At 41.2% G+C, this 15,394-nt stretch overlaps 1 protein-coding gene across 2 annotated transcripts in view; it reads left to right on the forward strand.

Annotated features, from left to right (window-relative positions):
* The window catches only part of SNAP25 (synaptosomal-associated protein, 25kDa), a 36,848-nt gene that overhangs the window by 16,663 nt on the left and 4,791 nt on the right, over positions 1-15,394 (forward strand). The window contains exons 4-6 of one of the 2 annotated variants that reach the window (XM_006894247.1): positions 7,957-8,074; positions 11,693-11,818; positions 14,935-15,079. In XM_006894247.1, the coding sequence (XP_006894309.1) occupies positions 7,957-8,074; positions 11,693-11,818; positions 14,935-15,079 (389 nt within the window). Of the gene's footprint in view, positions 1-7,647; positions 7,766-7,956; positions 8,075-11,692; positions 11,819-14,934; positions 15,080-15,394 lie in introns of both variants that reach the window. The other variant, XM_006894248.1, reaches the window with a different exon arrangement.

Below are 15,394 nucleotides of genomic sequence, written 5' to 3' on the forward strand. Positions count from 1 at the left end.
GTAGTAAGTCGAGGAGTACTTCTATTCTGAAACCATTACGGTAAATGAATAATAAATTCACTGACTTCAAGAGAATTGAGGCAGGGGCAGGGAGGGACTGAAAAGGGTATAACAGTTTGAGTCTTCTAAGAAGCAAATGCCAAGAAGGAATTAGCAGTGTAAGAAATTTCATGGGAAGAACATTTGTAATAATAGCTCAAGAAGGGAGGAAAAGCCTTCAAATCACAATGTAGGCCAAACACTGTGAAAGGAGATTGAGTAGGATGAGGCTTAGACTGCAGTACAGTCTGAGGAAGTCTGAGTCAGGCCAATGGAAAGCTCCAGAACAGTCTACTCATTCGAGGAGGTGTATGTTGGGCATAAATACCTGAGCTCTGTGACCCCACTGTGCTCCACCATTGGCTAGAACATCCTGGGGGGGGCATGACCTCAATGTTAACAACTCAGACGATCTAAGGATACAGCATGGAAGCCTTAGCTACCCACACACCTCTCAGCAACTAAAGGAGATCTGAGCTCTCATTTCCATTGTTGTCCTTTACAGCCTTTTATTTTTATGCTTATTTTCAGTATTAAATAATTTTCAGTAAAATTGACTCATTGCTGTCAAGTCAAAATCAACTTATAACTGACCCTCCAGTGAGTTTTCAGAGGCAGTAAATCACCCATCTTTCTCAGAGCAGCTGGTGAATTAACTGCCCGCCTTTGGGTTTGCCAAAGATGACAAAGCTTCATCCCTCATACTCTGGGGATGTTGTTAGGAGAGGCTATTCCTTGGAGAGGGACATCATGCATGGAAAGGTAGAGAATCAGCAGAAGAGAGGGAGACCGTCAATGAGATGGATTGATGTGGTGACCACAGCAGTGGGCTCAAGTGTCTCAGAGATGATGAGAATGGTACAGGATAGGACAGCCTTCAGATCTGTTGTCCATCACAGGTCACTATGAGTCATACTCGACCCGACAGCACCGAACAACAACAAGCCTTACCTTTGGATTGGCTGTGAAACTCCCTTAGGAATAAATAAATCAAGAAATGTTTTTTTTAAAAAAAACAACAACAACCAGTTGTGTAGATATGTTGTTGTTGTTGTTGATTGCCTTTGAGTTGAGCACAATTCTTAGCGATGCTATGAACAAAAGGCCTGATGCCCTTCTACAAATATCGACATTTATCAAAGCTCATAGAGTTTCTGGAGGCATGTTATTTAGGAAGTAAATGCCACTCTAATTTGCTAGTGTCTTTATGTGATACCATCTATATTATGATAGACACTTGAGTTATTTCTACCTTTTCGTAATTTACTGTGAGTAAGCCAACAACCGATTATTGGTTGGGATCAACTTGATTCAGAGTCAAAAGACCCCATGTGTGTCAGACTGGCACTGTGCACTGCCGGAGTTATGAAGGCTGGTGTTTTGGAATTAAATCACCATTACTTTCTTCTAAGGTGTATGTGAAGTGGGCGCAAACCTTTCACCTTGCAGATAGCAGCTGAGCATTTTAACCTTCGCCTCATCCAGAGACTCAACTACTGTTAATTAAGGGATGTTATTTACCTACAAAGAAAAACAAAGTTCAGATCCATGATACAGCATCTCGGAGCCTTGAAAGCTTTATACTGAATGAAATAGGTTAGATACCAAATGAAAACTAATATAATGACCTAATTTATACGAAATACCCAGAATAGGCAATTAGATAGAGACCTAGATGGTTTCCAGGAGTGTGGAAAGGGGAGGTGGACGATTATTACTTCGTGGGCACTAAATTTCTGTTAAGGATAATGAGACAATTTGGAATTAGATGGTGGTAATAATAATACAGTATAATCAAGATAAATAATGCTAAGTTATAATTAATCAATTGTACACATAACAATAGGTCAATAATAAATATGAAATGTATTTCAGTATAGTCAGAATTTAAACACGCACATACGCACACAATTGGACCTCAGTCCCAACCCTTTTCCTCAAATTTTGAAATAGAAATTGCCAAAAGAAATAATGTCAAAAAATCAAGTCTAGGGGAGTTGTATTTTTTTAATTTTTTTTTAATTCTTTTACACTGGTTTACTTACAAAGTTCGTATACATTATTTGTATTTTAAAGGAATTACAATTTGTGGAGCAGTCTTCAGAACTCCAAAGTGAATTTGTGTAATTAAGAGACTTGATGACTTGGTCTATTTAACAATTTCAAAACTCAAAATGTAGCAAGTTATTACTTTTTTGGGGGGGTATTGTTTGGGTTTTTTTAGTAGTAGATATTAGTACAGAGCATGGTATCTTAAATCTAGAGCAAAAATGATAATATGCACAGGTAATAATTGCATAATAGTGATTCATTATTAAATAGTAATTAACACTATTAGTTATATAATATTATAATTATGGAACACATATACTAATTAGCAGTCCCACATGTTAACCTTTTATTTAATAATTTGCATGTGGAAAGAGTTCAGGAAAGACAGAGAATCATGTCTTTCCTTTCTTTTAAATATAAATATTAGCATGAAGACATGAAAAATATATATAAACTTGGAGTCAAAGAAAAAGTGCATTTTTGCTTGGCATTCAAATAGTATTTTTCTGAGGGGAAAAAATATTTTTTTTTTATTAAATCCAACACAAATTAAAAAATCATTTCTTTCTTATGCACAAATAATGCTTAGAAGCTGTTACTGTTCTTGAAAAACAGCATCAGTTCCCCAGATTTTTCCACTAGACAGTTAATGTTCTCAGCTAAAACATTTCTCCTGCAGTAATGCCACATTAAATGCTGAATTCCTTGGTTTAACATATTCCTAAGCCTAGCTTTTACATGATAAATAGATTCATGCGGATGAGAGACATGCAGTTGTAAAACTCCCCAAAATAGATGGACTCGGCCTATTCTTAACCGATTTGCATTCTATTTCTATTATAGAGTGAGATTAGGGCCTTTTAAAATGACAGGTGAGCATAAGTCAAAAGCCATCATCCTAGGCCATTGTAAATGCATTTTCATTCTAATGTACGTCATGTGTAATTGTCTAGCTCAGTAACCACTTCAAAATTACTTTTCAGTTATTATATCCTGCTCGTTTTTTCCCACTGTGTTTGAGCACCGAAAGTATTGACTATTTCTCCCCAATAGCCACATAGGAGTCTCAAAAAGTAATTCGTTCTTCTAAAGAACCGTTTTAGCCACTATTGTATTGGGTCAGGCCAGGCTGCTGCAGGGGGCTGGCTAACCAGTCACACTTGGAAATTCCTTATGGGATTCTTGCTTTCTATTCAGGTATCAGGAGACAGCAAGGTGTTCTCTGCATGACACACAGCCCTGGAAATGTGCTGAACCCTGGGACTTTTATTCCCTTAGACATCTTGCTCCAAGAAAAATCCCCATGAAAAAATCTTGACACTAGGGTGGCATGGTTTAACCTTTTACACCTCTGTATCCCTTATTCCTTTGCTGCTCTCTGCTGACTTACTACTACTTTATAGTGTCTACTTTGATGCTGAAGATAGGACTTTCGGAAAAAATCTCCTGGAGTCATCTCCAAACGAAACACTGAAGTCTTTGACCCCTGCCTAGCAGAGCAAAGGCAACACAAATCCCCATCACGCACACCAGTGGATTTTTTACAGACTCTTTACACTACAAGGCAGCATGTGAGTAAACATCCCACTTGCTGAAGTTTTATATACATATATGATTATGAAGGCTGCATCATCCAACATGGTAGCCACTAGCCACATCTGCCAGTTTAATTGGATTTAAAGAAATATCTATATTCATCACTGATTGCTAAGGAAAAGAAAATCACATAGGCAACATCTTGAATTCGATCTCACAGATTCTATCATGAAGGCGTGCACTCTATAAGTCGATAGCGTGGATATCTTGCTATCTTACAGATTTTTTTTTCTTTTTATTGGTACTTTAACGAAAGTTTTACAGAAAACTTGCATTTCCATTCATTCACTGTTGCACATTTTCCTTCCCTACCTCCCCAGTTCACTTTTCTCTTTAAGAAGATTATTTCATTGTTGCAGTTTCCTCCCTCCTCATCCCCCCTCCCCCAATTTTCTTTTTAAAAACCATATTTAGCATTCTAGGTCCCAGGTTGCCTAACTCCTAGATTTAAAAAAAAAAGTGATAGAATTCTAAGCTTTGATCCCTGGGGATCCTGTCACTGGTCGTTCTACCACAAGTAATAGCACATCCATAAATCGTGATGACAAGACTCAACCTTTTGCCCCAACATGTATAATCTGTAATCTTCTGGGAAGGCCCTTCTCAACTTTCTGAACCCCAGATATTATTCTGCCTGGTTTCAGGAATAAACACAAAACATCCAGAAATCAAGCTTAGGCAGGTAAGGAGCAGTCACCGTGGGGTATATCAGCAGTCACCCCAGGGGTGCATCCAACCCAAACGAGAGGCGCTATGTTGGTTGCTCCCCCAGCATTTCTGTAGGAATGTCTTCACAGAAGTCCCTGACTGCTGGAATTTCCGATCTATGGAACACAACCACATAATCCAGTACACTCTAAATAATCAATGACATTGGTAAAATGTTCATGACAAAATGACAACAAGATTTTTAAAAATTAAACTTTGATTTCTAATTGTGTATAAAAGAGCCATTCACCTGATACTGGTAGGTCTAATAAGTTGTTGTTTGTTGTCGTTGTTATGTGTCATTGAGATGGAACTCACTCATAGCTAACCCTCCGGCAGATTTTCAGAGGCTGTAAAATCACACAGGAGATTGTTTACCTTTCTCCCATGAGCAGCTGGTGGATTCAGATTGCATACCTTTGAGTTCTCAACACAGCTCTTTACCAGTAGGCCACCAGAGCTCCACTAGGTAAAACACAGCTTTCTGAAATAACTGTTCTGATATGGCTTCAGAATTTCCATTTTAGCTCCAATTTGCCAGTCAAGTTCATGACAGAACCCTGTTCTCAAAAATAGGGATGGGGGCCCATTTGTTTATTTTTATCTTTTATGTGAATTCTCTAGCTATGTGTCCAATTCTTGTGGACTAGTTATCACATTATATAAAAACCTGTCAATCCCTGGAGACACAGTGGACAAGATTCCTGAACTTTTATCTAATTTGTATCTTGGCTGCAGTCTTATCAACCTACTTTTTGATTCTACTCTGGAGGGTGGATAACTGAACAGGGACCTTCACACCTATTTCAACCCTGTTAGCTGAGGGACAAACTTAGATTGAGTTGAATCTGCAGCCAGTGAGAATTATGTGCAATCTGTCACCAGAGGCTTGCGTGTTGCTCTGATGCTAAGCAAGTGTCAGTGAAACTTCGAGGCCAACACAGACCTAGAAAGAAAAGGGGGGAAAAGGCCTGTAGATATACTTTATAAAAACAGGCCCATGAACTTGAACACCCTGTGTATGGACCAGAGGTCCAATCTACAACCTCCCAGGAGGGCAGTATAGAACCAACAGTGCTTCATGCCTTTGAACATGGTGGTGCCATGATTCTGGAGCCAGCAATTCCTGTATGGGCTTATCGTAGTTCTTCATTTCATGATTTTGAGTTCCTTTCCTTCCACGAATTCACTCACTCAAGTAGACTTTATTGACAAACAAATTTACTGCATTTACTTAGAAAAATAGAAACAGCTTTCTGAAATGGAAATAGTCATCATCCTTTTAAAAAACAAACCCTTTAAAAGGAATTATTGTTGTTTTTGTTAGGTGCTGTCAAGTAGGACCCATAGCGACCCTGTGAATATATCTGAATCCTGCCCTAGCCTATGCCATCCTTACACATCCTGACACACTAGAGTCCATTGGTCTTGTATTATTAGCACAAGTTCAAGAACACTACACTGTTTCCTCCAGTGAGGCCAAGCTGTTGTTTTAAAATTTTTGTTTTCACTCTCCTCCATCTAAAGACTATCAGGTTCCTAATACCTCAGTCCTATTCTTTAGTCTTTCAAAGGAGGATGCAGTAAGTGAACCCATCCTTGTTTTTCAGAATACCAGTTTCCGTTATATAATTAGAAGTGAAATTGTTTTGTTTTTAAGTGATTATTATTATTTTTTTTTCCTTGAGGCTGGGGATTTATTTACTAGTTTTATTCAAATCATGTCTTATTCCCAGAGGTCCAAACCTGCATGCATGAAAATATAAATGAAAGGACTAGGAATTAGCTTTTGTAATTAGACGGCTAAGATATCCTACAGGTGTTTTTCTTTAATTGTCTTAAAAGCAATTTTAACATATCTTCAGTGAACGAACTTATAGCCACCTCCATCTAGTGACACAACTTTTGAAAAATTTAGTGTATGTAACCCTGGCAACCCATCAGTACAGTTCTCTTGTGTGACTATGGATCTGTCTTAGCTGTGCTATAACGTCTGCTTTCCCGGCAGTATCGTATCATGTTCCAATCCATCAGGCCTCCCTCCGGGCTTTCATGTTCACTGCTCTGCACCTGGCATGGCATCGAGCATGCCCCCATCAGAGACGCCCCGAAGTTACATCAGCTTCACCTTCCAATCACTCATGGCAACTGAGCCTTAGGCAGAGAAATTAATTCAAATGCTCCACTAGTTAGAACTCAAATGCCTTTAACTGGAGCCCTGGTGCTCTTGTCCCTACAGGGTTGGCAGACTCCACCTACTGCTCTGAGTGAGAAAGATAGGCAGTCGCCTCCTATTTGATCTGAAAACCCCCGGGGAGGGTCAGCTATGAGTCCGTTCTCCCTGGAGGCCAATGAGTTGGTTTTTGTTTTGTTCTTTTAGTATGTACAATATTGCTGTACTGATGTTTTATGTACCACTTCCATGAGGCAGCCTAGTGGTAAGAGGCTGTGTTGCAACCCCAAAGGCACACAGGGGAAGAATGCTCTCAAAAACAGGGATTGAGACTTGTTTCTTTTTATCTTTAGTGTGAATTTGCTCCACCAGCTGCCCTGTGGGGGAAGGATGGGCAGTCTCCTCCCCTGTGATTTGCTGGCTCTGAAAACCCACTGAAGAGGCAGCTGGGGGTCAGTGGCAAACAGATGGCACAAAACAACAACAACGTAAACATTCTCCATAAGAACTGGTCATGGCTGCCTTTAATTAGATGGCCACTACTACTAAGGGAAGGAAAAAAAGATCTGATACCCTTGACTAATGTTGCTGCTAATTTGAGGTTTTATTGCCTTACTCAAAGGAGAAAAGGCATTCATTGAGTGACCTTAGCTTGGTGACAATGCTAACAGCCAAAAGTTTAAGCTCCTTCTGAATTGAAGGTGATAAGTCACTTTCGGGGTGTTAAGCTGAAATGCTGAAACGTAAACTAACAACTTGTTTTTCTTTCTCTGGAGTCTCATTGGTTTCTGAGTAAGTGAATACTCTCTGCTCTCTTCCTGGACGTTCAAAATCAAGCAGGTGTACCTACCCCATCCCATCATGTCCGAATTACCAACTGTTTTGAGCATCACTTTTGTTCATTTCCTTCCGTCCATACAAATGGAGAACAACGGCCGCAGTCTGGAGCAATGCACCCTCCCGGACAAAGCATTGTAATCTCTCTCTCTCTCAAATTCCATTTCACACAGTCATTTCTCATGTTCTGTTGGAAACCCAAAAAAATTCATTCCACACTGTCATCCCTTTGTCCTGACCAGAACAACTCGATCGTGTCGAAGAAGGCATGAACCATATCAACCAAGACATGAAGGAGGCCGAGAAAAATTTAAAAGATTTAGGGAAATGCTGTGGCCTTTTCATATGTCCTTGTAACAAGTAGGTACTGGGTACCAGCTCTGATCTGTGGCGTCCAGTTTTCTTTTTTTTCTGATCTTTCTTTTTTCTTTTTTTTCTTTTTTTTCCTTTTTTTCAATGTCAAAGTGAATGTCTGAAGTTTTGTCTTTTTTTTCTTTGTCCTTTTTCCATCTGCTTCATTCTGTGGGGATAAAATACTTGTGTTTAATCAGAACAACTGGAACGCATTGAGGAAGGGATGGACCAAATCAATAAGGACATGAAAGAAGCAGAAAAGAATCTGACGGACCTAGGGAAATTCTGCGGGCTTTGCGTGTGTCCCTGTAACAAGTAGGTGCTGCCTGCTTGCCTGCAGCTTCGGTCTCCTCCAAGGCCCATCTCCAAGCCTTGACTCGCTCATTCCTGCCAGGCCCATGGACAGGATGAGCATGTGGCATGCAGAACAGATCAATACCGTCTCCAGTGCATTCATTTCATAGCATAGATGATACTAGTGGGAGTTACTGTTAATGCATTTAAAAAATCAGGCATACTACAGTGAAAGCTTCACTGCCAGCAACTTTTATTGACAAAACATTTCAACATTTTCCAGAAAGTGTACCTGAGACAGAGTCCAGCCTTGATCGAGTCGGAGGCGCCCAGGGAACTCAATTACTCCCACCCCCAGGAGCCCAAATTGCAGATTTAGGAAAGGCTGGAGGTGTGTTTGGAAGGAGAGAAATGCGTCGGAATTTGGCTTCTCTAAAGTAAACAGATCAGATCATTTGGCCTGCATTACCGTTTCTATGTCAGGATATAAGGCGCAGATTCTTCCTTTCGACCACGAGCCAGTTGCCAACTCTACTCATTCATGAGCCGGCAGATGCCGCAGCTGGACCTGACCCAGGGGTGATGAGTCTGTTCCCCTCAAATTCTTCCCCTTGGAAGACCTGCCTGTACACTGGCCGAAATGTTGAAATGTGTAGAGTTTGCATGCCCAACATCACAGAACATCCAACTGTTCTCAAGGTTCTGCAATGCTTTTTTCCTGGAATGTAGCAGAAAAAATGTGACATGTGGTTATAAAGGCCTTGCGACAGAAGGAACCTGAAACCGAGGGTTCTGGGAAGGCAGTCTCATTTGACTCACAGTGAAAAACAAAACCAACCTCCCAAAAAAAAGCCCAATGCATGAGCAGATTGTCCAAACATGCATTTGGAAAATGAAACCTGTCACTCTAGCGCCCTCACCCCACCTACTTCCGCCTTTTTAAAAGAAACCTTTTCCCTGAAGCTTTCCTGATCCCAGCTTTTAGAATAGAAATTGATGTCATTTCCCCCTGATGATATGACCATGCGCATCCTTTAAACTTTGAGGCTGTTCTAAAATATCCCACTTCCTGTTTAGGAGCGGGAGGGGCTCAATTTGCAAAGAAATAATCACGTTTTTTTTTAAAAAAAAAAACAATGCTGTACAGCAAACCTTGATCAACTGGAATCCAGCTAACTGGAACCCTCAACTGTATTTACACTTTTCCCTCTAATTTATTTCTAGAAGAAAAAAAAATTTAAAAAAATTATATCCTAGATTTAAAACCATTTTTCTTCCAGGGCTGTCTAATTTGTACCTATTCACTCACACAGTCTCTATCTTCCTATGACTCTCAACAAAAGGGGACAAGAATTGACCACCTTCTGTCTCTAAGACAGACTCAATGGCATTCACGAACCTGAGATCCTAAAGCAGGGAAAATGCCTGGAGGATCTAACAAAGCTGTCCCAGCAGTCACTCACAAAGCACAGCTTACCTCCATGGCCCACTGTTAATCAGGAAAGTCGTCTCATTGACCAAAATGACCCATTCCTCAAACATTCCAGTTAATCAAGATTGACTGTGTATTCTTGTCTGTGGCAGCTTCCCCTCAGGTGAAGGAATTCATTTTGTAATGAATTCCAACAAATCTATTTCCCCTCAGTCATCAGCCCTGTTTGGAGAAAGACTGGAGGCGGGGCCCCTGGGAGAGATACCCTCGGTTTAAAGAAATGATGGACCGCCCCCTTCCCACCAATACTAAATATTCATTCCTTAATACACAAGAGACCCTAACTGAGCTTCAAAGGTTGACTGAAGTGTGCCCCCTACCGTGTGTAAATAACGCTTTAAAAACCATGTGTCACAACGCAGTGGCTGGTGGTGCCCAGGACTCTGTCAGGGCTTTGCCCTGTCCCAGCATGTTCCCAAGGACTATGGTAGATGCCCGGCGGTTATGTGAGTCTATGTACCGCGTGTGGGTGCAGTGATTTGCCTTCTTTTAGAAACGCATACTTTCCCACCCCTCCTGGAATTTGCCAAAGATGGTACCCGAGACATTTTACATAGCAGAAAACATCACAATATCCATATGACTTCCTTGAATCTCAGGAAAGAGGGTATGGGGCATTGGGGCGAAAAGCAAGCCAGACTCTAAACTCTTATTAAATGCATTTTTAAGTTGAGTCCTTTCTCACTCGAATGGGTCTGGGGCCCTTTAGCATAGTAAATTCTCCTTGCTCTAAGGGCTAGGACATTCACCATTGGATCATGGGAGTTGCTGGAATTCCATTTGTACAATTTTCCAAATTGTCTCTAGGTTTGCTTGGTCCCCAAGCTGTAATTTCTAGAACCAATCCTAAGAGATGACTGTTGCCCTTTAATGAAGGAAAGGGGGGAAAAACAAAGAAAAGACAAATTCTACTGTTCTCTAGTAGAAAATGAGACCAAAGGAAATCTTTTTGCTTTTGTACCAAAAAGTTTGTGGTTTCTACTATGCAAAGAATGAAACATCTTTGATTGCTTTAAATTACAGCACACCCATCCAGCTACACTGCACATGTTTCTGTTGGACACAGCAAGTATGCCTGGATTTTAAGTTTCTCTCCAAGGCAGCTCAGTGACATGGCATGGAGACCACACCGATTCCAAACCACTCCCCCTGTCACCACCCCCCCCCAAGGTAGTCTGAAGTAGGAGGATGTCAGCACTCCCCACCCTGCTCCTCAGCCCGACAAAGACACCATTTAACCTGCGTTTCAAATCCTCACGAAGGCTATTACTGTCCTGCTAGTGCCTTTCGAGAATGGTCAACTTCTGGAGTAGTTTGGCTTTAAATGAGAATGCTTCACTTTCTACTCATGCCTGTAGCTGGTGCATGAAGACAACGTAGAAGGGTTCCCCTTTCTGGTGCTAGATGGCTTATTCTCTCTTCTATTCTCCTGCATTCATTTCACGACACCTCTTTTACTTTTTGTCTCTGTGGACAAAGGTTTTACATCACCTCTGGATGTATGGTGACTGTTTGGAAGTACCGATATATTATCTAATTCAAATTCCTCTAGAGGCAACTCAAAGACCATTACCCTTGGCCAACCACCAATCCTTTCTGTCCTTCATGCAGAGTTGGAAGCATTGCCTGCATCTGAACATCAGGAAACAAAGTTTAAGCAGGCAATCCTTGCATGGTGGTGTGTCAAGTATGTGTCTCCTCATGGTAGTCCGTTGTTGTGCTGTGATGAACACACTCTACTTGGCAGTCTTGTTGTGCGTGTGTCTGCCAGTATGTCTTTGTGTGTGTGTGCTGTTTTGTGTGTCAGAATCGAACCATGTCACTGACATACAATTCACTGTCCTCCAGCTACCTTAATCTATGGCACAAATCCAAACAAATCACCAAGATAATGAAAAATAAGCACAACCTGCAGGCAAAGGACGCAGCCTTGAACCATTACCAATTGACTGGCTTGGGAATGAAGTGCAGAGTAGCTGAGGCATGGTGGTGGCCAACCGTTTGGGTCTGGTTTATAATATATCGGTATTCTCTGATGCCCCAAGTTAAAACTCATTCGCTTGGTTCAGTTCTTCGCTCGGAGAGGTAGCAGTTAGGAGCTCGCCGCTCCTCCCTGGGCTGTGTCACTCACCCTGTTTTTTGCATAGGCTTAAATCAAGTGATGCTTACAAAAAAGCCTGGGGCAACAATCAGGATGGAGTGGTGGCCAGCCAGCCGGCCCGCGTGGTGGATGAACGAGAGCAGATGGCCATCAGTGGCGGCTTCATCCGCAGGTGAGTCTCACCCAGCCAGCACCACTCTTCATTGTTGAGTAAGAACCACCCCAAACTGAGTGACTTAAAACCAACCTTTTTCCTCCCCTTAAAATCACCATTTTATTGCATATGTTGGCTGGGCATTGGTGTAGTTCCTCCTGTCTCATGCCTGGGGCTGCATGGAACTGGGAGAGCCATAACTGAAGAGGACTCGCTCAGAAGTCTGCTAGTTGGCTGGGCTGTCAGCAAGGGCCTCTACTTTCCACTGAACTCTCTCCAAACAGGTTGCTTCCAGCAAGGTGGCAACATTCCAAGGGGACAGGTCTCACTGCACAAGGATTCACCACACCTCTGCTTGTGTCGTATTTGCTGAAGTTCCACTGGATAGAGCAAAATCACATGGTTAGGCCCAGAATCAACAAGCAGGAAGCAGACATCTCGGTCCTCAAGTTTAAGTAGGGCTTATTAAAGAAGAGACTGTTTACAGATGTCTGTAGGGTAATCACTAACTGAAAACTAAGAGTGGTAGTGAAGTACTTAATGGCTAGCCAGAGTAGGAAACTGGTTTCACATATTCTTGAAGGGTCTGGAGAATGAGCTACTACTATCAGAGCCTGGCAACAGTTAGGACACTGGGTGAAGGGCTATAAAATAGAACAGTGGAACTACTGTATATGCGCAGGGGCCAAACACATTAAATAAATGCCCTAAATTCTCATTTCTCTTGCCTTCTCATCACTCCTTGGCCAAACCCAGCTGGAAAGAAAAAGGTCAAAGAATCCGGTTGGTATAGACATACTAGGCACTTTATTGGGCTACAGAACAAAGAGGCGGGGAGAATGAATTGAGATGCAAATAGTAATAAGCCTTATAGTCTTCTTACTCATCATTTGCTTTGAGATTTAGAAGCAAAACAAAATATAAATATATATAAAAATAGCAAATTATGTAGATCAGCCAATCCAGAACTTAATTCTCAATAATAATGACAACTAAATGCTCCTGTGATAGGTTTTAAAACAAGCTGCTGCACCAATGGCTAATGTAATGTTTGTCCAGCTGTCAATACCTCGGCCCTAGAGCTGACAAACAGATAAGCCACATCCACGAGGTGTGGTCTCACAGAGATAATTCTGTTCCTGCTTCTGCCTGTTCCCAGGGAAACTGTGCTAAGGGTTCTCAACATTGGCTACTCATTAAAATCACCCAGGGAGATTGTTTCTTTTTTTAAATACCTGTGCCTATGATCAATCTATACCAATTAAATAAAACTCACTGGAATTAGCAGCTGTTTGATATTTTGTTTATTTGTTTATTTGTAAAGCTTCTGGGATACTTCTACTAAGCAACTGTGTTGCTTTGAAAACTTTCACTTAAAACATAATTTTTAAAAATAGTAATACTGTATGGAACCTGTATTGAGGCTCTGGTAGTATACCGTAGCTGCTACAGTCACTTAAATAAGCTTTTCATATGAGAAATCTGGAAAATTCCCTTAATTTTTACATTTCTCTGATCTAGGCCACTTTAATCACCTTAGGGGACCAGTGTGCACTTGGAAGTAACAGGGGGCAGGGAGAGTAGATTTTAACCCCTCTAAATATGCTTTAGATCAGGAGATATATTTCATTGGAAAAGTCTGCAGTCAGGGACCTTTCCAAAGTCCTAAGGTGCACATCAACAATGTCAGTTTAAGGACTAAGGTGCACCTGATTCAGGCCATGGTCTTTTCATTCACTTGCTGTGCATCTGAGAGCTGGACAGTAAGTAAAGATGACAGAATAATTGGTGCCTTTGAGCTGTGGTGTTCGAGAAGAGTACTGAATATCCCATGGACTGGCAAAAAAACAAACAGGTCTCAGAGAAGGTGCAACAGGAGTGCTCTTTGGAGATAAAGATGACAAAGCTTCATGTCATATACTTTGGGCATGTTGTTAGGAGAGGCTAGTCCTCAGAAAGAGATATCACGCTTTGGAAAAGTGAAGGTTCTGTGACAGAGAAGAAGAGTCTGAACCAGATGAATTGACACAGTGACTGCTGCAGCGGGCTCAATCGATGAGGTTGGCACCGGAAAGGACAAAGTTCAGATCCTCTATTCATAGAGTCACTATGAGTCACACTCGACTGACAGCACTTAACAAGAACTACAATAAATAGGTATATCATAGGTACATGAAAAAAAATGTTTAGCCAGAGAGAAGTTCTTATTATTTTTAATCAATTAGTGCGCCTTTCATTTTTAAACTTTCAAGCAGGGGTGGGAAGAATGGCAAGATCATTAAGACACTTGGAGAACAAACTCCTTTCTCTCCACTTATTGCCACTTAAAACTAGAGCAATAATCTCTCCTCACCATTTCCTCCTCAGAAACACCCATTCACAAGTCACTCAGAACCCCATGATATTAAAATATTAGCAGGCTATAATCTTCTTGAACTTGTAGCTTTCTTTGGAATTCTGGGGAGCAAGCAGGATTAAGGCATAGACTATAATTATCATTACTCTCCTCGATGTTGTTGACCCCAAGTGATGAACAAAGAGATTCTCTAACTTAGTACAATAAGCTTTTTATTTCATTGTGAAGTTGTGTCTTGGAGAGTTTGGTTAACAATCTAGAGAGAAAAAATATTTTCTACCTAGTTCTATCTTCATTCTCTGGCTTTGAATTTTCCCAAATAAAATCATTTTACCCTTAAACATTAAAACTTGGCGATATAATTATGAAGGGGGAAACAATGGTGGAAATGAGAAACATTGACCTACTGGATAGAAATTCTAAGAATGAAATTCAAAAGTGAATTCTGAAATCCAATGTTTATTATTATTTTGATGTACAAAAGTAAATGCATTCTTGTGTTCAATGGACATTAAAAGGAAAGGCATTGAAGGAGCCTAGAAGTCTACAAAATTTTCCCGAGTTTTAGGTCGTTAGTGCTCCAGTGTTTTCCTAGCCCTGGTGTTGAAGCTCTTGATGTGCCAGGCTACTGATGGTCTCCCAGTCCATCCACCAGAGGAAGATGAGTGGTCTCCCCCTAAAATTATTTACATCTTCGGAAATCTAATAGATGGTTGTTAAATTGGTATCCACTCACAGGACAGTGGATAGCTTCTAAAAACTTCTCTTTGATCCACAGGGTAACAAATGATGCCCGAGAAAATGAAATGGATGAAAACCTGGAGCAGGTGAGCGGCATCATTGGAAACCTCCGTCACATGGCCCTGGATATGGGCAATGAGATAGATACACAGAATCGCCAGATCGACAGGATCATGGAGAAGGTAAGGCCCCAAAGCCAGCATAGCACTGCTGCCTGTCACCTCTTTACTGCGAAAAGTCCCTGAAACCGTGACACTGGGTTCAGGTACTCAGGTAGCTGGAAATTTCCCAAGACAGAAGCACAGGCTCCATCAACAGAGCCTGCGTGAAGATTGTTGTTCTTGAATGTCATTCAGTCGTGAACAACCCATAGTGACCTTATAGACAACAGATCTGAATCCTGTCCTATCTTGTGCCGTCTTCACACTTTCTGACACCCCAGAGCCATTGCAGTTGTCACTGTGTCAATCTACCTGATTGAGGGGCTTCTTCTCCTT

The sequence above is a fragment of the Elephantulus edwardii genome, unplaced genomic scaffold (genome assembly GCF_000299155.1).
Source record: "Elephantulus edwardii isolate Elephantulus edwardi_28Jun2011 unplaced genomic scaffold, EleEdw1.0 scaffold00138, whole genome shotgun sequence".
NCBI classification, from domain to species: Eukaryota; Metazoa; Chordata; class Mammalia; order Macroscelidea; family Macroscelididae; genus Elephantulus; species Elephantulus edwardii.